This window comes from Eleutherodactylus coqui, chromosome 2, assembly GCF_035609145.1.
Source record: "Eleutherodactylus coqui strain aEleCoq1 chromosome 2, aEleCoq1.hap1, whole genome shotgun sequence".
Classification (NCBI taxonomy): Eukaryota; Metazoa; Chordata; class Amphibia; order Anura; family Eleutherodactylidae; genus Eleutherodactylus; species Eleutherodactylus coqui.
Window position 1 is genome coordinate 319,717,687 of NC_089838.1, and position 23,155 is coordinate 319,740,841.

A 23,155-nucleotide genomic window follows, 5' to 3' on the forward strand; every position below is an offset into this window, starting at 1 on the left:
ACATGTTGTATTTCATTTAGGTGGTAAAAATAGACCGATAGAATTTGTGTATATTTATTAAAAGTGCCAATATTGGGAAAATTTTGAAAAAAAAATTGTCATTTTTTTCACATTTTCATCTGTAATACCTCAAATATGTGCAAACATACTGTACAAATTTTTGCTTAGATATATATTTCCATCTGTTCACTTTATTCTACATGCATGTTTGAAAAACTTTAGTTTTTTTAACCATTTAGAAGACGTACAAATTTAACATTAATTATCAACATTTTGAGGAACACTTTATTTTCCGGCACCAAGCCAAGATTGCAAAGGCTAATGGGTGTCAGAATTATAGATAACCCCACAAATGACCCCATTTTAAAAACTACACCCCTTAGTGTATTCACTGAGGGGGTCAGGAGTATTTTGACCCCACAGTTTCTTTTCAGGAATTATTGCAATTTAGAGGAGAAAAAATAAAATTTCATATTTTTGCAAATACGTCATTTTAAACACAGGATTTTTTTCTATAGTGCACATGAAAATGAGGATTTACACCTCAAAATGCATACCTCCATTTGTCCCGTGTTCAGAAACATACCCATTGTAGCCCTAATCTTCTGTCCGTATGCATGAGGCCCTAACCGAAAGGAGCAGCGGGTGGTTTTCAGAACAGACATTTTGCTTGAAGGTGATTTAGGCCCCATTGCCCACTTGTAGAGCCGAGTGGCCAAAACGATAGAGAACCCCCACAAATGACCCAGTTTTAAAAGCTATACCCCTTAACGCATTTATCTAGCGGTATACTGCGTATTTTAACTACACCGTTTTTAAATGAATCCAAGCAAAGCAGAAGAAAAAAATTACGATTTTTGTTTTTTTTGGCAATTATCTCATTTTAAAAAGTTTTTTTTGTACAGCATACATAGGAATAAAGACTTTCACGCCAAAATGTATACCCCCATTTGTCCCGTGTTCAGAAACATATCCATTGTGGCCCTAATCTTCTGTCTGGATGCACAACGGGGCCCAAACTGAACGGAGCGTCAAACTTTAACTGTCTTTTAACTTTTATGTGATTGCCATTATCCACTGGATAATGGCGATCATGTGACCGGAGACGCTCACCGCGGCCCCCCATGACATCTCCAAGCTCTTGGCTACCTTTAGTAGCCAGGAGCAAGGAGATTTTAAATTTCCTCTTGCCCTCCCCAGCTTCTGCGCTTGTGTCCGCCATTTTGGCAAAGGGCGCATGCGCCAAAACTGGGGAAAGGTCTGCGGATAAGGATCTCGTTAGGGGACATCGCCGGTGGCCTAATTTAAGTAATTTCACCTCCCCTCACGGATCCGATACGTGACGGGAGGTGAAAATGTAGCTTTTTTTTTACTTTTACTTGATCGCCGTTATCCATTGGATAACAGCGATCACGTGACTGGGAAAAGCACACCATGGCAACCCATGAAATCTCTAGGCTCTTGGCTACATTAAGTAGCCAGGTGCGTGGAGATTTTAAATTACCCTGCCCATCTGCGGCTTTTGCGCCTGCGTCTACCATTTTGGCGACGTACGTGTGCGCAGAAGCCGGGCAATGTCCGCGGATGAATCTGGGGGCTTTAGGTACCTAATTTCACCTCCCCACATGGATATGATCCATGAGGGGAGATGAAACAAACTTTTTTTTTTTTTTTTTTCCCACTTTTTAAACTTTTTTTTTTACTTTTACATGATCGCTGCTATCCATTGGACGGGGGGTGAGTACTTTCAGCTCCCCTTACGGATCCGATCCGTAAGGGGAGCTGAAAGTACTCACCCCCCGTCCAATGGATAGCAGCGATAGCGTGACCGGGGGTCAGGTCCCGCGGCCCTGGATGACAGTTCCATGCTGTCGGCTACCTCAGGTCACCGGCAGCATGGAGCTATCATGTCCAGAGGCTGCAGGGCTTTCATTCCTAGAGCATGCATTACGTCCTCTAGGAATTAAAGGGGTTGTCCCACGGCAAAACATAATTTTTTTTTTTTTTTACACAGACCCCCACATTGTGCACAGTAAAAACAAATCAATGTGTTATTTAAAAAAAAAAAAATTCCTCTTACCTGGATCCCCGTTCTGCAGCTTTGAAGATTCTTTTTTTTTTTTTTAAAGATGGCGCCGCTGGTCTTCTCCCACGGTGCACCGCGGGTCTTCTCCCATGGTGCACCGTGGATGTTCTTCTCCATCCTGCGTTCCACTGCCGATTACAGCCACCTCATTGGCTGATCGGCACCACGTGACGGAGGCGGAGCTACGATGACGCTGAGAAGAGGGAGGAGCCAGGACGCCGCTCGTGAGCCCGGACACAGCCAGCAGAGAATTCTTATCTGCGCAAGCGCCGACTGTTGCGGAGACCAGAGAAGAGGCTTCATCGTCGCCATGGAGACGGGGACGCCAGCGTCGGAGGGGGTAAGTGTATAACTTCTGTATGGCCAATATTTAATGCACGATGTATATTACAAAGTGCATTAATATGGCCATAGAGAAGTGCATAACCCTACTTGCTGTCGCGGGACAACCCCTTTAAGCCCAGGAGGCCGGGATGTAGAAACACTATGGGGCTGTCACCAAGGGGTTAAAAGGTATCATATCTACAAGATGACTTGGTTTCTCTCACTGAGAACAATCACACATTGCTCTACTGGATAGCATGGTACCAAACCTTTTTTTCTTTTTGCTGGAATAGTAGTTAAACTGTAGATGCTCCCATGTATAAGTGATATGTTGGCAGAGTAGGAGAAAATACAGTTGCAATTTTCAAAGCTTTTTTGGAAAGCAGATTTACGCTCTAAGGCTGTGATTTAGCCGTCGGTAAATTGCCTGCAAATCACGCAGTCTGAAGCTTTCCATAGCATTGCTATGAAAAGCGCCAGCCCCGTGTCCACGAGCAGAGAATCATTGCGATTCTCCGCTCACAGCTGGCAATTCGCAGCATGCTGCACAAAATTTAAGTAATAGAACATTCGCATATCCGCTCATATGAGCGGTTAGCGATTGCGATGTCTGCAAGTGGATCTCAAATCATAGCAGGTTCTATTTTTATGCAGTCTCCGCACGGATAGCTTGCAATGAAGTCAATAGAAGCTGTCTGAGCCATGGCCCGTCCACAATAGACACTACGGATAGGTCACGCGTACCTGTGTCATTGCCTAGCTATGGTGAGGAAAAAACTAAGATTTAAATTAAAAAAAAAAAAAAATCAACAATCTAGCAGATACCTGGTACGCAGTGGTCGCCAGCCATGGTTAGATTCAGATTTTGCTGTGGGCTCCCACATGTGGAGTCAGACCCGTCCATGTGAGACTGGCCTGTTAGGGCTCACTCACACAGGCGTATGTCGCCTGTGTATTACCCACGTATTTTTCACATGTGTAATACGTGGTCCCTAAAGCCCATTGAATTCTATCGGGCTGCTCACACTTACATTTGTGTCAAATACGCCTATCCACGTGAAAAAAACCTGCAGCTTGTCGTATTTTGGTGCATATTACGCAGATAATACGCACCAATATAGGCAATGGGAATTTAACATACACAGCAAATACACATGCTACATGCGTATTTGCTGTGCACTGCGTATTTTATATGTCTAATATGCAGGTGACATACTCCCGTATGAGTGACCCCTTACACTTAAACCTTTTGACAGATATTGAATGTACCCGATTGTCACTGTTTTGTATGTAATGTAATGTTTCCCCTTCCCCTTTCAGAATCTGCAGATCAGTATTGATAAAGCTGTAAACTTCATAGCAGAAAACTATAAAAAGCTGCAGAAACCGCATTCTGTTGCAATTACATCGTATGCGCTTGCTTTGGCTGGGAAACTAAAGGATCCAGAAAAACTACTGTCTGCAGCAAAAGGTAAGGGTTAAAGGTGATATATCTGATGGTTAGGGTTGGTGAATGCAATAATGCCAGCTATATAGTTAGCTCTAGTGTAAAAGCTGGTGGTCAGATATGTACAGAATATTCTCATGTATGCTAATGACTCTCCTAATTACATAGTATGTTAGGCTGAATGAAGACAATGTCCATCTAGTTCATCATGTTTCACCCCCCTCCTCATCCCCTTGTTGGTCCAGAGGAAGGCAAAAAAAAAAAACAAGCAGTCATTTAGCTCATTTGGAGGAAAACAATTCTTTCCTGACTCCATAATGGCAGTCAGTGTAATCCGTGGGTCAACATTTGAGATAATCAACCCCGCTGGTCACCTAATGTCTATATCCTGTAATATCATAGCACTCTTGAAAGACATCAAGTCCCGCTTATACTCCTTTACCGATTTTGCCATCACCACATCCTCAGGCAGAGAGTTCCACAGTCTCACTGCTCTTACAGTAAAGAACCCCCTTCTGTGTTGGCGATGAAACCTGCTTTCTTCTAGACGTAGCGGATGCCCTCTTGTCGCAGTCCTGGGTATAAACAGATCATGGCAGAGATCCTTGTATTGTCCCCTCATGTATTTATACATAGTTATTTGATTGCCACTTGGCCTTTTTTCCAGGGTGAATAATCCCAATTCTGATAGCCTCTCTGGGTATTCCAGTCCCTTCATTCCATGTATTAATTTAGTTGCCCTTCTTTGAACCCCCTCAAACACTAACATATTTCCTGAGCACCGGTAACCAGAACTGTACGCAGTATTCCATGTGAGGCCTGACAAGTGCCTTATATAGTGGAAGAATAATGTTCTCGTCCTTTGCCCCTATGCCTCTTTTAATGCACCCCAAGACTTTATTTGCCTTTGCAGCAGCTGACTGGCATTGGTTACTCCAGTTTAGTCTACAATCCACTAGTACCCCCAGGTCTTTTTCCATCTCACTTTTCCCTAGCAGTACCCCATTTAGTGTATATTGGTGACATCTGTTTCTCCTGCTGATGTGCATAACCTTACATTTATCAACATTGAACTTCATTTGCCATTTTTCTGCCCAAACCCCCAGCTTATCTAGGTCCGTTTGTAGCCGTACATTGTCCTCCGTTGTATTACTTTGTATAATTTTGTATTGTCTGCAAATATTGATATTTTACTGTGCAGCCCCTCTATCAGATCATTGATAAATATATTGAACAGAATGGGGCCTAATACTGAACGCTGTGGCCCCCCACTAGCAACGATGGCCCAATCAATCAGAGTACAAACCGTTTATTACCACCCTCTGCTTTCTATCTCCAAGCCAGTTCCTTAACCAGATACACACGTTTTCGCCCAATCCGAGCTGTCTCATTTTATTTATCAACTTATTATGCGGCACGGTGTCAAATGTTTTAGAGAAATCCAGATATATGAGATCAATAGACTCTCCCAGGTCCAGCCTAGAGCTTACTTCATTGTAGAAGCTGATCAGATTGGTCTGACATGATCGACCCTCATGAACCCATGCTGATGAGGAGTTATACTGTTGTTCTCCTTGAGGTATTTTAGGATGGCGTCTCTCATAAATCCCTCAAATATTTTTCCAAATTATTGAAGTGACACTTACCGGCCTGTAGTTACCAGGCTCTCTTTTAGACCCTTTTTGTATATTAGAAACCAAATTGGCAATGCACCAATCCAGTGGTACAACCCGGTCTTGAGAGTGTCCATAAATATAAGAAATCCTCTTTAATCGATTTTGCACTTCCTCCTGTGTTAGGCATGTAATATTTAGCAGGGGGTTTGTTTTATTCCCTTGTATCTCGTGTGACTTTTTTTTTTCATTCGTAAATACACTTGAAAAAAAACTATTTAATTGATTTGCCTTCCCCCCAATGTCTTCTATGGTTTCTCCTGCATTATTTGTTATAGGGCCAGTACTCTCAGTGCAAATCCTTTTACAGTTTATATAACTGAAGAATAGTTTAGAGTTATTTCTGCTCTCTTTGGCGATCAGTCTTTCTACCTCCTCCTTAGCAATTTTGATCTTTTCTTTACATATTTAGTTTTTTTTTTCCCTGAATGATTTTAACGCTTCTTCACTGCCTTCTTGTTTAAGTAGTTTAAATGCTTTTTTTTTGTTTATTGCCTCTTACAGTCTTGTTGAGCCACATTGGTTTCCTTCTACTTGTGGTTTTTTTATTTTTAAAAGTTATGAACAGCTCACATGAGGTAATTAGGATGTTTTTAAACTTCTCCCATTTGTTGTCTGTGCTTTTATTTTTCAGGACGCTGTCCCAATTAATGTTGACAATAATAGTTCTAAGCTGATCAAATTTTGCTTTACTAAAGTTTAGTTTTTTTTGTCGCTCCCTGGTAAGGCTTATTGTTAAATGACAGCTGGAAATTAATTATATTGTGGTCACTATTTCCCAAGTGTCCCTCAACCCGCACCTCCATTATGCAGTCTGATTTGTAAGTTAATAATTATTAACTTATTATAATAAGTCTAGAGTGGCCCTCCCTTTAGTTGGCTCCCACACAAGTTGGGAAAGGTTGCTGTCTTTAATTGTTCTCATGAACTTATCACCCTTGTGAGATTTGCAGCCTCAACCTATAAAAAATATAGATACTTCATACCACTGTGATTTGTGAGATTTGCAGGTTTCGTCTTCCCATTTTATATCCGGATAATTAAAGTCCTCCATAATAATTACTTCATTGCGGTTTGACACCTCTTCTATTTGCCTTAATAATAAGATTCTTCTGTTGCTTTTGGTGGCCTATAGAAATATACGGATTACTTACCGGTAGTCCTTTTTCCGGGAGTCATCACAACGGCCCCGTTTACAATGGAGGTTGCCCTCTGACCTCGGTAGGGACAGGAAGAGCTCTTAAAAACACCTCCCTTCCACCATTCCTCAGTGACTTTCAAATTATTATATTGGACAATGTTTACTGAACCAAAATTTACCTTTATTCGGTCATACTTACATTGAAAAGAACATAATACTCTAAAGAGAGGGAACTATGGGCTGTCGTGATGACTCACGGAAAAAGGACTACCGGTAAGTAATCCGTATATTTCCAGGTCGTCATCCCGACGTCCCCATTTACAATGGAATAATACCAAATTATTGGTGACTTAGGGTGGGACTACTGCCTGTCCATATCCCAGGTCTTTGTCCGACTGGACGTTAACCCTATAATGTTTGATGAAAGTATGTAGGCTAGACCAGGTGGCCGCTTAGTAGATTTGCTCGGCGGATGCCTGGCCTTTCTCTGTCCATGAGGAGGAGAGAGACCGTGTAGAGTGGGCTCTGATTTTCCCCGGGGGGTTGAGACCCCTAGCTCTGTATGCCTCCTGGATGGCAGTCTTGATCAATCTCGCAATAGTACTTTTAGATGCCGTGTTTCCTTTGCCGGCCCTTGAAATAGGACAGAGGTTGTTATTTTTCCGGAAAGAATAGGTAGCCTCTAAATGTTAGAACGGCCCTTCTGACATCTAAACTGTGGAACTGTCGTTCTCTGTCATTACGGGGTTTTGGCAAAAGGAGGAAAGAGCAATTGTCTGCTCTCTATGGAATTTGGACACTACTTTCGGAAGAAAAGCAGGGTCTAATTTAAACATGATTCTATCGTCTTGTATCAGCATGTGTGGTTCGACACAAGATAAGGCTTGTAGTTCTCCTACTCTCCGGGCTGAGGTTATGGCGACTAGGAGAGAAACTTTTAGCGTAAGTAGTCTTAGGAGGAGTTGGGAGAGGGGTTCAAAGGGTGGTTTGCAGAAGCTATTTAGGACTAAATTCAGGTCCCAAGTAGGGAAGGTTTCTCTAATAAAGGGCCGAAGTCTGTCTGCCCCCTTAAGGAACCTACGAACCCAGCGTTGCTCCGCCAAGGGAAAATCTAAGTAGGATCCCAACGCTGCTGCAAGAACCCTAAGAGTTCTTGGGCTAAGGCCTTTCTCTAGGCCCGCCTGCAGAAATTCCAAAATTATGGGTATATCAATATCTGGGATTTTGCCTGGATCCAAGTTAAAGAGCTCTGAGAACTTCCTCCCCACTATTATAGATGGCTGTGGTTACAGGTTTACGACTTTTGGTTAAGGTGGTAATTACTTTGTGAGAAAGTCCCTTCCCTTGAATTATCACGCCTTCAGCATCCAGGCCGCTAGTTTCAATTTTTCGACCCCCAGAGTATGTTAGAGGGCCCTGGAAAAGGAGATCTTCCATGGCTGGTAGTCGAAGTGGGCCCAGGATCGCTAAAGCCTTCAATAGGGGATACCAGGGTCTCTTGTCCCACATGGGGGCGACGAAGATTGACGCCCGGCTGGCCTGAATCTTTTTGAGGGTGTACAGAATCAGTGGGAAGGGGGGAAATGCATAGTCCAAGTCCATGTCCCTACTTTGAGACAGGGCTTCTACTCGGCATGGGTTGTTTCTTGGGTTGAGAGAATAGAAGTATTTCGTATTTCCCCTCGTGGAGAACAGATCGATCTGCGGTTTCCCCCACTGGCATGTTAGATGGTCGAAGACCTGCTCGTTCAGACCCCATTCTCCCGGAAGGACACTTTGTCTGCTGAGAAAGTCTGTGATGACGTTTGTGGACCCCTTCAGATGAATGGCTGAAAGGGATAACATGGTGGATTCTGCCCAGCGAAGTATTTTTGTCGCCAGTTGTTGGAGGTGTGGGTGTTGTGTTCCCCCCTGGTGATGAACAAACGACAGGGCTGTCATATTATCGGTTAGGATTTTAACGTGCCTTCCTCTTAAGTGGGGTTCTGCCGCACGAAAGGTCTCCCATATCGCTCTTAATTCCCTATAATTGGACGAGTGTGCAGGGTCAGGTCTGCTACTTGCGCTCCCCACCCAGTTTTGCTAGCATCTGTTGTGACAGATATCGAGGGTTCCCGTGACCAAGAGGTACCCTTGCTCAGATTCCTCTGTAGGGTCCATCAGCGCAGGGACTCTTTAACTTGGTCGGACAGGCTCACCTTCTTGTCTAGGGAGGTCTGCCATTTGTCCCACCTGGCAAGGATGAACCGTTGTAGCTGTCGGGTATAGGCTTGTGCCCATGGGACTATTTATATGCAGGCTGTCAACAGGTCCAGCACTTTCATCATTTCTCTGATGGACACCGTAGTGGCCTGATAGTGATAGATTGTGTCACCGTCCTGCAGAGCGAACCTCAGATATTTGTGGTGAACTGCGGCTATTGGGACGTAATAGTAAGCATCTTTGAGATCTATAGTGCACATGACGCTGTCGGCATCTATTAGTGGTACGATGGACCTCATGGTTTCCATCTTAAATTTCTTGTAAGAAAATAAATTTGTTTAAGACTTTGAGGTTCAAAATGGTTTTGATAGAGCCGTTTGGTTTTCTGATCAAGAAAAGGGGGGAATAGAATCCCTCACCCCTTTCGTGTTCGGGAACCTGCATAATGATTCCTAGGTCCTTAAGTTCTTGGATGCCCTTTAGCAGATTTTTCTGTTCTTGTGGGGACCCTGGGGTAGGGAGTCAAATTCAATTCGATACCCGGTTTCAATTATCTGAAGTACCCAGGGCTTGGATGGTATCCCCTGCAACTGGACCAGGTAACATGCTAGTCTACCCCCTATTGAGTCAGAAATGGGTTGAGCTTCCTTACCCCGACCTCCCTTGGGGTATGACCATTTTCCCGTTTTTCCTTTCCCTCTGATTTCTGGACGTGGCTGCCGTGTCCTCCTTGGAAAGGATGGCTTCCTATAGGATTTCCTATCTGGAAGGGTCTTGCTTTTGTCTCCTAATTTCTCAAGTATCTTATCCAAGACGGGCCCGAACATATATTCGCCTTGGAACGGAATAGCGCACAGTTTATTTTTGGACATTATGTCTGCTGCCCACGTTTTTAAACATAACGCTCTTCTTGCGGTGCTACTGAGAACCGCGGTTTTTGCACTGTATCTAATGGTTTCTGCTGACGCGTCTGCTAGAAAGGCGGTGGCCATTTTCAGAAGGGGAAGAAAGCTGGCTAACTCTTCCCTGGGAGCCCGGTCTTTAATTGAGATTTCCATTCTATTCAACCACAAGACCATGGATCTGGCTACTGATGTCGCCGCAATATTAGCTTCGACGGTAAATGACGTCACTTCCCAGGTCTTCCTCATCAGACCGTCGACCTTTTTGTCCATCGGGTCCGAGAGCTAAGATGCGTCCTCGAAGGGTGAAAGAGGTTTCTTGGCCACCTTAGTGATTTTTATGTCGACCTTTGGGGTCTCTCTATACAGGGGGACGTCTTCGGAAGCGAACGCCAGCCAGTTCCTAATCTCTTTTGAGACGGATAGCCTCTTCTCTGGTTCCTGCCACTCGTCTGCGATAATTTGTTGCAGGGTTTGATTAACAGGAAACATGGTTTTCCCTTCTTGACCGGAGGCCCCCTAACATTTTGTCCTGGACTGTCCTGGTTGGGTGGTCTTCTTCAATCTGCATAGTTTCCCCCACTGCCCTATGTCGTCTGAGGAAAAATAATATTTTTTCTCATCCTCTAGTAATAATGTTTTCTAGTTCTCCCTCTGATAGGAGTTTCAGGGACTCGCCGGAGATAGAGCTCGCCGACTCCGTCTGTATTGACCTTTTAGGGGCCCATGAGGGACCGGGTTGAGGTTGAGAGAGGGATGCCATAGAGGCCTGCAATTCCTCTTTGATCATGCACCCGATGTCTGTTTTAAATGTCGCCCTTTCCTCCGCTAAGATCTTCCCAGTGCATTCTTCCCAAAGCGTTTTTTTTTGTAGTTTTCCTCTAGTTTCTTACTACAGATAATGCATTTTTTAGATTTTTTTCTGGGATCTACTTTAGCCTTCCTTATCCATCTAACCCATACAAGAAAATGGGGGAGAGGAAAAAAAGGGAACATATATGCATCCAATCAATACAAATGGCAAGTTTGCATGTTCCATTTTTTGGCATATAGCCACTCACGGTTTGTAGGGTATCTGTTTCTCCATCTCGTGCTGAGCTGTCGCGTGTAGACATGCTGAGGCACTTCTGGCAGCTGCAGGATAACTTCTGTAGGAGTAGAGCCTGCTTTATGGAGAAATTCGTTTGAATTTGGCACCATTTCCGGGTCTGCCCCCTACATTGAGCGCGTGACATCACCTGTATGCGTGCTGAGGACCAGGGTGGCCGCCGCTGCCGTTCCCCTGCCAGGAGGAACTACCTAATACCGGGGATGCCGACCCACTCAAGGAGACCTGCGCTGCATTGGCGGCTTACGGCTCCATGGTGGTGCAAGTCGGGGATACAGGGACTACGAAGGTATGCCGCCCTGACCTCTTCCCTCCAGGGATCTTCGGTACTGTGTGCCTCCAGTAAGTGGATCCCTGGAGCTTGAATCTGGCAACCGTAGGGACAGGAAGACACTGAGGAATGGTGGAAATGGAGGTGCTTTTAAGGCCTCTTCCTGTCCCTACCTAGGTCAGAGGGCAACCTCCATTGTAAATGGGGCCGTCGGGATGACGACCTGGAAAACCCCTATCAGGATTATTTTTTTTCTCCCTGTATTTGTACCCACAGAAATTCCACGCTTTTATCTCCTGCACCTATATCTTCTCGTAGCCTCGGCATTAGGTAGGATTTAACGCACAGACACGTCCCTTCCCCTTTCAGTTCCCCACGGTCTCATCTGAAGACTAACCCTGTAAATTCACTGCCCAAACGCACTTCTCATCAAGCCTTGTTTTCGTTATAACTATCTCGTCATTTTCAGTTATTCTCGCTTCAAGCTCACCCACTTTACCAATCAGACTTCTTGCATTTGTTGCCATACAATTTATACAGTTGTTCTTTATATTCATTTTGCTACTAATGGCACAATTGGCTGTTTTGTCAGTTCTAACTGTACTAACCTCACCCCCTGCTCGACCCCCATTCCCATTACTTGGTCCCAGGTCGCTATCTACACTGTCTCTCTCTGTTTCTTTTTTTGCCCTCCCCCCAGTTCCAAGTTTAAACACTCCTCCAGCCTTCTAGCCATCATCTCCCCCAGCACAGCAGCACCCTCCCCATTAAGATGCAGCCCGTTCCTATGGTAGATCCTGTACCCAGGAACCCAAATCTCTCCTTCTTACACCAACTCCAAAGCCACTTGTTTACCTCCCTAAAATCCTACTGCCTTTCCAGTGTGGCTTGTGGTGCAGGTAGTATTTCCAAGAAAACCACCTTGGAGGTCCTCGCGCTAAGCTTGGATCCTTGATCCCTGAAATGGTTTCATTGGTGCCAATGTGCAACATGACCGCTGGATCCTCACCAGCCACTCTCAAAAATAGGTCAACCCGATCTGCAATGTGTCGAACTTGAGCGCCAGGAAGACCGTTCGACCATCCCGGTCTTTGTGGCAGATTGCCCTAGCTATCCCTCTTATCATTGAGTCCCCCACCACTAGGATCTGTCTAGCCTGCCCTGCGCTCCCCATCCCCTTCTCACTGGAGCAGTCATCTCCCTGGCGTTCGGAGGGCATGCCATGCTGCAATGGTGCTTGCTCTGTAATCACATCCCCCTCATCTGCCAACTTTGCTTACTTGTTGGGTTGTGCCACTTCAGGACTAGCCTCACTGGTTCTCTTCCCTTTACGCCTTCTGTCACTCAGTTAGCTGCCTGCTCCCCCTGCTCTTCTGTTCTACTGTCCGCCCCCGCCTCTACCCCAGCTAGTGCCTGCTCAGTGAGCAGAAAACTCCTTTCCATATTGTCAATGGCTCTGCGTTGCCAGTTGCTTATTTAGATCCATGATGTTGGCTTCCAAATGTGCGACGAGCACGCATCATGCACAACAGTATACACCCTTGATCGGCTGATCAAGGACCGCATACATTGTACAAGTAGCAGACTGGATGGACTTGTCAGGCATGGAGCTCATCCTAATGGGGATCTACAATTTACTTATGGAAATAGCGAAGATAGACTAGATCACACTCCAAACACGGCTCCGCCCGTTCACAACCGCTCACACTTTTTTAAATTAAATTATCCTTGGCCACCACCAATACTTACTATTTATTCTTTTTCTGACCTACAAAGACAAAACCTACTGGGATACGCAAAATGGTTTCAAGGCTATTTCCATAGAAGCCACATCTTATGCTCTCCTTACTCTTCTGAAATTGGACACATCGGATGCCATTGATCCAGTGGTCCGTTGGCTTATTGAGCACCGATACTACGGTGAAGTACAAATAACAACGCAGGTAAGTCATGTAGGCTTAGGAAAGACCTCTCTTTTTGAATATCTCTCATCAAACCAAAAACCCCAACACGGCACCTAATCAGACCTTCCCAGATGAAGCCTCTTTTATTTTCTCCTCTAGTCTACCATAATGCTATTTCAAGCACTGGCCCAATACGAACTGGCCAAACCTGATCGGAAGACGCTGGATATGAATGTTGCTTTTAAGTTGCCTGGAAGAACAGAAATAAAAACGCATCACATCAACATAGAGAATGCTCTTCAGACCCGTTCTGAATCGGTGGGAATATTTTCTCTTGCTATTGAAAAATATAATGATGGTAATATAGTATAGAGTTGATGCTAAATACCAGCGACCATATTAACAACAGTTTTCATGCTGATTAATGTGATGTCCATGATTTTTATAATTGCCTTCATTCATCTTGGTATTAGTTCTCTTCTTCTCTATCCAGCTCTTTCTAAAGAACAATCAATACACTATATAGCCATAAGTACATGGACATCTCACCATTACTCTAATATAAGCTTGTTGGACATCTCATTCCTTATCCTTGGGTCTTACTATGAAGCTGAGGTCTTCCACACTTCTGGAAAGGTTTTCCACAAGATTCTGGAGTGTGTTTGTGGGTATTTGGGCCCATTCAGCCAAAAGTGTGTGTGAGGTCAAGCAAAGATGTTGGAGAAGTTCGGACTCAGTGTTTATATTTATCCTGAAAAGTTTAGATGGGGTTGTGGTGGTCAGGACTCTGTGCAACCACTCAGGTTCTTCCACCAAACATGTCAGCCCATGTCCTTATGGGGCTTGCTTTATGCACAGGGGTGCAGTCATGCTGGAACAGAAAAGGGACTTGGCTAAGTTGTTGCCACAATGTTAGAAGAAACAACTGTAAAAATGTCTTTGTACACTGCAGCATTAACATTATCCTTCACTAGAAATATGGGAATAAACCATGAATAATAGCCCAGACCATTACTACCACATCATACAGTAGGTACTATGTATTCCGGTAGGTACTGTAGCATTCTCATGGCATCCATCAATCCCAGAACACGTTTCCGCGGCTCCGAAATCCAGCAGACGCTTGGCATAGTTAATGCTGATTTCAGGCTTGTACAGCTGCTTGCCCATGGAGACCCATTTCATGAAGCTCCTGGCCATTTCTTGTGCACACATCACTTCCGGTGGCAGTTTGGATGTCTGTAGCGAATGATACAACAGAGGACAGATGACTTTTACATGCCACACACTTCAGCACTTTGCTCTGTGTGTTTGTGCAGTTGCTGCTTCTACTGATAGAATAGCCATTAAATGCATGGCCATGGTGTATTGTGGGAGTATCATAGAGCAGTGTCCCCCAACTCCAGTCCTCAGGGACCGCCAACAGGTCATGTTTTCAGGATTTCCTCAGTGTTGCACAGGTGATGTAATTATTGTCAGTGCCTCAGACATTGCCACAGGTGTTCTTACCATAGGATATCCTGAAAATATGTCCTGTTGGTGGTCCCTGAGGACTGGAGTTGGGGACCCCTGTCATAGAGTATCTATGCTATTTAAGTAACGTCCAGTCCATACACTTTGTATTAGGATGTTTACAATGAAAAGATGTAACTGTGATGGATGCTGCATCTGTAGAGGCTTCTACATCACAATAACAGCACTTGGGGTTTATAATTACAGTTGGTGAAGATCAAACAGATCAAAAACTTTACAAAAACTAGTTTGTGGTAATATTGGCAAACTATAGGCCCATTTACACCAGCAGATCGCTCAAACAACAGTTTGAGTGACAGCTTTGAGCATTCCTTTTTCATATTAATTGGTATTTAAGTAGCTACTCAGCTACTTAAATACCAATTAAATGTGCAAATGAAGCCTTCCCTGAATGCAGTTAATAGCCTGAGGATATTACCAATGGGGAAACAATGCTATCAGCACTCCCTGTGGAAATTTACTGATAAGACTGAAGGACAATTTTTAGGTTAGCTTGAATTTAAAGGGGTTGTCCCGCGAAACAAAGTTGGGGTATACACTTCTGTATGGCCATATTAATGCACTTTGTAATGTACATTGTGCATTAATTATGAGCCATACAGAAGTTATTCACTTACCTGTTCCGTTGCTGGCGTCCCCGTCTCCATGGTGCCGTCTAATTTTCAGCGTCTAATCGCCCGATTAGACGCGCTTGCGCAGTCCGGTCTTCTCCCTTCTGAATGGGGCCGCTCGTGCTGGAGAGCTGCTCCTCGTAGCTCCGCCCCGTCACGTGTGCCAATTCCAGCCAATCAGGAGGCTGGAATCGGCAATGGACCGCACAGAAGACCTGCGGTCCACCGAGGGTGAAGATCCCGGCGGCCATCTTCGCAAGGTAAGTAAGAAGTCATTGGAGCGCGGGGATTCGGGTAAGTACTATCCGTTTTTTTTTTTTTTAAACCCCTGCATCGGGTTTGTCTCGCGCCGAACAGGGGGCTATTGAAAAAAAAAAAAACCTGTTTCGGCGCGACAACCCCTTTAACGATCAGCTAACAGTGCCTGAAAAGAGGACTATGGGTGCCCATTTACACGCGCCGATTAGCGATTTTTAAGCAATCATCGCTTTGTGTAAATGGGCCTTAAGACACTGCCAGGTTTAAAGTTACCGAGCCCTTTAGTGTGACCCGTACTACCACCAGCGCTCATCTATGGAGATTACATGGCTGTGTTTCTGATTTTATGCAGCTGTCTGCAATGGGTTTGGAACACCTGAGCCCAATCATTAAGGGGTTTTGAGCATATACTGTGTCCTTAGCAGTGATATGCATCTTCTCAAATGGTTTTCAATTTAAGGTTAGGGCCTGTTCCGCATGAGCGATTTCTTTGTGCGGTTTTCTCGCAATGCGGAACTGCAAGAAATCGCATGTTTGTAGAGCCCATGCTTTCATATGGGTTCTTCCACACATGCGATGTTTTGTAACCTGCGAGATAGCGAGGTTACAAAATCGTGGTATGCTGTATACTGCTGCAATTTGTGATCTTTTGTAGCCCATGTTTCCCTATGGAGCATTCCTATTTGTTGCATTGCATGAAAAAGCGGTTTTCGTGTTGTGCGATGCAACTTTTACAATAGGAAATACTACTGTAAAGCCCTAAAATAAGCCCCAGTTGCAGGAAAAAAAAAAGGAATACATGACCTAAGAAGTGCTGTGATCCCCTGTCTTCTCCTCTTCACCTCAGGCGCTTATTCTGCCAGCCCATCCTGTAATTGGAGGATGAAAATCCCTGCCTCCAGGAAGGGCTAGCTGATATTGATTCATCGAATGGATGATTGGTTTTACATATTGGTGAACACATTGGATCAGGCATCAGAAGAGATAGAGACCAAATAATAGTACATAGCATTGGTCAAATGAATTAATCCAACTATTCCATGCAACTGTCTAAATCACAATGCTAAGCAGTTCTGTAACCACCATACGCTGCTAAAATAATGTACTGCACAGTACTTCAGTTCCAAAACTTAAGATTGCTTCCAACAGTCATAGGAAGTTTAAAAACAAAACTTTTATTATAGCATCCTTACATACACCCTCATAGAAGCAGACGGATAAAAACGGGAACACCTTTATATGCTTCAAGCCTCACAAACCAGGCTCTTCCTCACTTTTTCTACAGTACTTTAGTAGTAGTGCCATACAATGTCAAATGTAAATGTTACTATTCAATTCTAATTAAGACCAGTAACCATGGAACAGCTTGTTTATAAGTAGTCAGGCTATGCTGTATTCTAATAGTCCAGGGTAGCGCATCCCAGAGGACTGGTACAGCATGAGAAAAGTCATGAAGACATGAGCGAAAGGTTTGGATAATGGAAGATATTAGTGTTAGATCACTTAGATTAGGGAAATCAGGGGTAGAGGAGTAGACAGAGATAAGGGAGGAGATATAGGGTGGTGCAGTACAATGGAGAGATCTGTGGAGAAGACATCTTTGTGGGGTAGTTAAGTAGTTGAAGTGAATAGTAGAAGGTGGTGGATCTGGGTTAGGCCTCCTGCACATGACGGGATCGGATCCGGCATGTGGGATCCGACCCTGTACCCGGCAGGTGACCTCGCTTACCCAACCGAATGCCTCCTGCACATGACAGGGTTCTGTACTGTGGGAGCACTGGCGCGCATGCGCAGTACAGAGGATGCTGCGCTGGCGCTAGCCGATGATGCAGATACTGCGACCCTTCTGCAGTGCTCCCTGCTTCAACAGAAGCATTCTGTGCTGAAATCAGCACAAAATGGAGAATGCTGCGTTTTTTTCTGCCATGAGTGGAAATCGCAGTTGATTTCAGCTCATGTGCAGGAAGCAGCGGTTCTCCATAGGATGCCATGGGCAGTATTTGCTGCGGAATCAAATCTGCCCATGTGCAGGAGCTCTTAGGAGAGATGTCCACTGCAGCTAAGAGCTGGAGAATAAAGAGACAGAAGTAGTTCAACAATTTATGAAACTTTTGTGCTGCATTTTGAAATCAGATGGTGTCAGGTGATTCAACGAAAGTGGAGACTGTATATGAGCTCTATAGGGGTGGGGGACGGAGAGAGGGGCTGATGTGGACATATTCCTTCAAAGGCACAAATGGGTGGTAGGCTTGAAAACAAAGAACAACTAAAACAAAGACAGAGACAGTGAATGTGGTGGCAGATAAGTGCACTTATAAAGTTCCATCTAGGGATGTTGCACCACAAAGACCAAGGTCAGAAATGACATCTAGTCCAACTTATTATGGGTCCAGCAGAGATTCTGTTTTTTCATCGGGCAGAATAATGCGGCAGATCACATTATTACACTCATCAGAGACTATTAGAACCCGATTAAAAAAAGAAACCTTGATGTTATTGTGAACGGAGCCATGTGACCAGTGTGAGTGGAGCCTAGGGAACAACAAAACAGAAGAGTTCGACTTTGAAGTCACTGAGACATTATAACATTATAACAGACTTGGAGACATCTGATATGACTGTGGTTTCTTTACAGACCAATACAAACGGTGATTTTGTGGTCAATGCAAACGGACGTGGACAAGCTGCACTTACGGTAAGAGTATACAAAACCTTAGAGTATGCTTTGCAGTTAATTATAGGGGGTCTAAAACTTAAATAACATAAGCGCACCTTAAATAACTTAGCCGGTTTAGTCTGTAACATTACCAGTCCTCCCCAGATATCTACACTCTTCCATGTGTCTATTATCTGCGGTAGCATAATTAACCTGATGTGGCAAGGCCACATTCGTGCCAGATTGGCTGTCATTGTCACATGACTTGACATCAATATAGATATTTCAGACATCATTATGGGGGTCTCAGAAAAATCAGTGTCGGAGAAAGCAAAGTGGAGTTGATGGAAGTTTTTTTCTTGGAATCTTGGTCATTTTTTATAGTCCCTTATTGTACTTTGTCATTTGAAGAAACCTCACATCTACTGCTCCTGGTTAGAGATTTTCATTTCTCTCTCAAAAAAGTCCTAAAACTGATTGCAAGTTCCTAACAGATTTTTACCTCTCTGAACAAGCCAAGGACTATGGCCCATGGCTGTATTATGGAACTAACTGCGGACTGTTATAGTCGCACCAATTCATACCAAGGTATGTTCTTCGGTCCGGAATGCTAAGGGCTACCCAACAAGCCATTTTGCCTTGCCCAAGGTATTTGAGCTAGGGTGCAGAACTAAAACTTTGAATATAAAACCTACATCCCTGAGCCATACCGTATCTCTGATTTTGTTCCATTACCTGCCATATTATGGAGGTTTTCTTCCATAGAAACATTGCTTCTAGGAGGAAACACAATGCCTCGCAGAAGCAGAATATTGTGGTCCAAGAGGTTCTTACAGGTCAGTAAAACAGACACATAGGAACATTAGGTGTCTGGTGTAATTGCCGATCACCATGTGAAAGCATAACATTGATAAGCTTGCATAGTGACATTTTCTTAAACCCTTAAAGGGGTTGTCCAGGTTTAGAAAAACATTCATTAAGGAGCAGCGCCATCTATCCATGGGTTGTGTCTCACACTGCAGCTCAGCTGTATTTACTTCAGTAGAGCTGAGCTGCGGTGCGAGACACAACACGACCCATGGACAGGTGGCGCGGTTTTTATTTTATTAAAAAGCAGCCGTTTTTTCTAATCCTTAACAACCCCAATTCCACATGCATGATGATGATTATTTCTTGTCTAGGTGATGGCCGTTTACTATGAGATAGAGACAGAAATGGAAAAAGAATGCAACAGCTTTGACCTGTCGGTCACCGTACATAAGGAACCTCTTGGTAAGCGTGAAACGTGTTCCTTGGAATATTTCTCCGCTGGGGTCCCCTACCCAGGACCCCGGCTGATCAGTTATTTGTCGAGTTGCTCCGTCAGTCGATAAATTACAGTAATCACACAGCTCCGTTCTCTCTGTAGTGGTGTAACTTGGTACTGTAATCAAAGTTCTCTTTCACTTCAATAGGAACTTTACCTGAAAAACCATGCTGGGCCACTTCAGAGAAGGCTGTGCGTGTCCTGTAACATATCGGCTCCAAACACTGACAGAGCAGCCAGATGGTTGAATCTAACTAATCAACTACTGATGATCCATGCTGAGGATAGGTCATCAGTAATTTGGATGTGGAAAATCCCTTTAAGATGGATGTAGATATACTGTGAAATATCTTAGCAGATCCAGACAGTTTTTGGTGAAATCTGTCAACAATCTAATGTTTATGATGGATCTGACAACACATTTCAGGTATTTATCTGGCTCTATACTGTCCCTTGGAAGAGATCATGGCTGGATTATAAGGAGGGTATCTGGGGCATGTGCTGGCCAAGTATAATCACGCCAGTGAACTTTGAGGCTTCTTCCAAAACCCCTTCTTTACTGCTCCTGGTCTTTCCTCCATTGTGGACTCACACACAGTTCTGATAGCAGTTAGCCTCAGGACTTTGGTGAGGGGGTATACACACAATTCGGAGACCTGTCAGCATCAGGACCTTCTTTGAAGTGATGCACACCATGGTCGGATGTTGATTTTGGTCCAGCTCTAACACTATTGTCCTGCTCCTATTTTTTCACCTAATTCTTTCAGCTATAGGATATAAACAGTCATGGACTCTGTTGTTAACTGGTCTAACTGTTCAAACTCCTTTGTTTAAGGTCTCTTTTACTCCAATTGCAAACTGTTTTGCAATCTAGATTGGCACTTGATTTTTATATCTGCAGACTCAGTATAATTACTGTAAATTGGTGTATAAGATGTAAGGTTGTATGCACAGTTTTTCTTGATTAGACTTTGTAACCTTTTTTTTGAAAAATCCAAAAAAATTCTTGTAAAAAAAATAAAAAGCGGTCAAGTTTAGAATATAGGGAGAGGGAACAAGAAGTATGTGCTGGCCAGGCCTGAACCCCTCAGGAGGAATTAAGGGCCTCTTCTTAAACCCCTTCTTTACTGCTTTTGCCTCCTCTTCACCTCCAGGCTCTGCCACTCACAACCTCCTTATGTTGGTTGGGGATAGGACTTCATGTGAGATAGAGCCTAAAGATGCAAAACTATTAAGCAAATGGTTTGCTTTGGGGTCTAAGGTTTTTTTCTCTGTGTGTTTATTCGTTTTGGGGGTATGCTCCGGGGTCTCAATTTATTTTGGAAGCTGGTCTGGTGTCTGAAGTAAATTGTAGTTTCTAGTCTGGGGTCTCAATTGATGCAGCCATCTAGTTTGGGATCTGAATTCATTTTAAGGTTTGGCCTCAATTAATTTTTGGGTTTTATATGAATTACTTTGAGGGCCTGGTCTGGGGTCTTAATTAGTTCTGGGGTTTAGTCTGCAGTCTGCCTTGGTGGTCACACTGAACTCTGACCTCTCCTTTACCCCCCACATCCAATATCTGGCCCGAACATACCACCTACACCTCAGGAATATTGCTAAAATCCAGCCATTCCTCAGCACAGACACGCTAAAGACACTCGTTGTTGCCCTTATCCACTCCCGATTCGACTACTGCAACTCACTATTCATTGGCCTTTCCTGCACCAGATTTCCCCCTTTCCAATCCATACCAAACATGACAGCCAGGCTAATTTTTCTATCAGGACGGTTTTTCAGACGCCTCTGCACTATGCCAGTCACTGTATTGGCTGCCCATCCACTGCAGAATGAAATTTAAACTCCTCACCCACAAAGCTCTCCATGGCACCGCGCCACTGTACATCGCTTCCCTCCTGTCTGTACACACCACCAAGCCCACACACTTTCATCCGCTAACACACAGACTAAACATCCTTCTAATACAAACCTTACATGCTCACTTACAGGACTTTACCAGAGCAGCACCCATCCTGTGGAACGCTCTACCCCAAGGCATACGAACAATTCCTGATTTACGACATTTCAGACGCGCCTTAAAAACGCACCTCTGCAGGGAAGCATACCAAATCTCCTGACCTAGTCCCCCTGCCCTTCCCTAGGGCTCCCCACATCTTCCATCCTGCATATAGCATACAACCCCTACACCTCCTTATCGCCCCCACCCCGTTTGCTTCGTAATAAATCTTTTCCACATGTAACTCCTATACTGCCTGTGTTCTCCCATGCCTTATCCCCCTCCCTCCTCCTTTTCCCTTCTGTATCACTCCCACCCCGTTGGCTTCAAACTGATTGTATATCACATGTTATTGTTGTATGGTCTGTGCTCTCCCATGCCTGAAAGCGCTGCGGCATACGTTGGAGCTATACAAATAAAGATTATTATTAATTATGGGGTCTGGTGTGATGTACAGAAGAGTCCGGGTGCTGAACTGGCCACCTTTCACCAGTAGAAAAAATTTCGCGCATTCTAAAACAAGAAAAATCTAACAAAGACGACCCAGGACTGCTGAGCAGCTAGAATCCTACATGAGACAAGAATGGGACAACATCTGTCTCCCAGAACCTGAGCCATTGGGCTTCTTACTTTCTAGACAATTACAGAATATTGTAAAAAGAAGAGGGCATGCTACATAATGGTAGACTTCGCCCTGCCCCAACTTTTGTTAGATATTTTGTTACCGTCAATTTCTAAATGGGTTAATGTTTTTAATGAAATAGAAAAATTTCTCCCTTTCACCTTCTATGTGTTCTATGGTGAATAAAATATGGTTATATGAGATTTCCAAATCATTGCATCCTTTTTTCCTTCAAATTTCTTTACAATTTACGCAGCGTCCCAACATTTTCGGAATTGGGGTTGTATTTTGGGTTCTTGTCTGAAGTATGAATTTATTTTTGTTTTTGGACTGATAAGAATTCATTTTGCGGTCTTTTTTAGGTCTGAACTAATTTTGGGGTCTTGCCTGGCATCTTAGATTATTTTTGTAGGTATTAATTTATTATGAGGTGCGGCCTGAAAATTACATAGCTTAACCCCTTTATTGACCACACTTGCTTTTTCCCCCATTTTTGTTTTTTCCTCCCCCCTCTTAAAAAAATCGTAACTCGCTTATTTATCCATCAATGTAGCTGTATGGGGGCCTTTTTTTGCGGAACGAGTTGTATTTTTCAATGGTACAATTTAATGTACCATATAATGTACAGAAAAACTTTTCAAAAATTCTAAGTGGAGAAAAATGGAAAAAAATGACATTCAGCCATCTTTCACTGCGTCTTGTTTCTATGGCGCACAAACCAACCAAAATTACATGATGATTTTATTCTATGGGTCAGTACGATTACTGTGATGCCAATCTTATATAGGTTTTTTGTTTGCTATACTACTTTTTTTTTAAAGATATTTAATTTTTTAAAATTATTTTCTGTCTACAACTTCTGTGCACAATAACTTTTTCATTTGTCAGTATAGTTGTGCAAGGGCTCATTTTGTGCAGTACATCCTGTAGTTTCCATTGGTACCATTTTGGAATACATAGGACTTTGATTAGCTTTTTTCTTGGCAACAGGGTGACCAAAAAAGCGCATTTCTGAGGTTTTTTTTCCCCCCTCCGGACGACGTTGACTGTGCATGGTAAATTATGCATTACTTTGACAGATCAGACTTTTATGGACGCAGTGATATTAAATATAT

At 43.8% G+C, this 23,155-nt stretch overlaps 1 protein-coding gene across 1 annotated transcript in view; it reads left to right on the forward strand.

Moving 5' to 3' along the window:
• The window catches only part of LOC136610275 (complement C3-like), a 133,505-nt gene that overhangs the window by 95,819 nt on the left and 14,531 nt on the right, over positions 1-23,155 (forward strand). Inside the window, exons 28-32 of the mRNA XM_066589507.1 lie at positions 3,731-3,881; positions 12,931-13,097; positions 13,218-13,416; positions 18,058-18,155; positions 19,298-19,388. Of these exons, the coding sequence (XP_066445604.1) occupies positions 3,731-3,881; positions 12,931-13,097; positions 13,218-13,416; positions 18,058-18,155; positions 19,298-19,388 (706 nt within the window). The remainder of the gene's footprint in view (positions 1-3,730; positions 3,882-12,930; positions 13,098-13,217; positions 13,417-18,057; positions 18,156-19,297; positions 19,389-23,155) is intronic.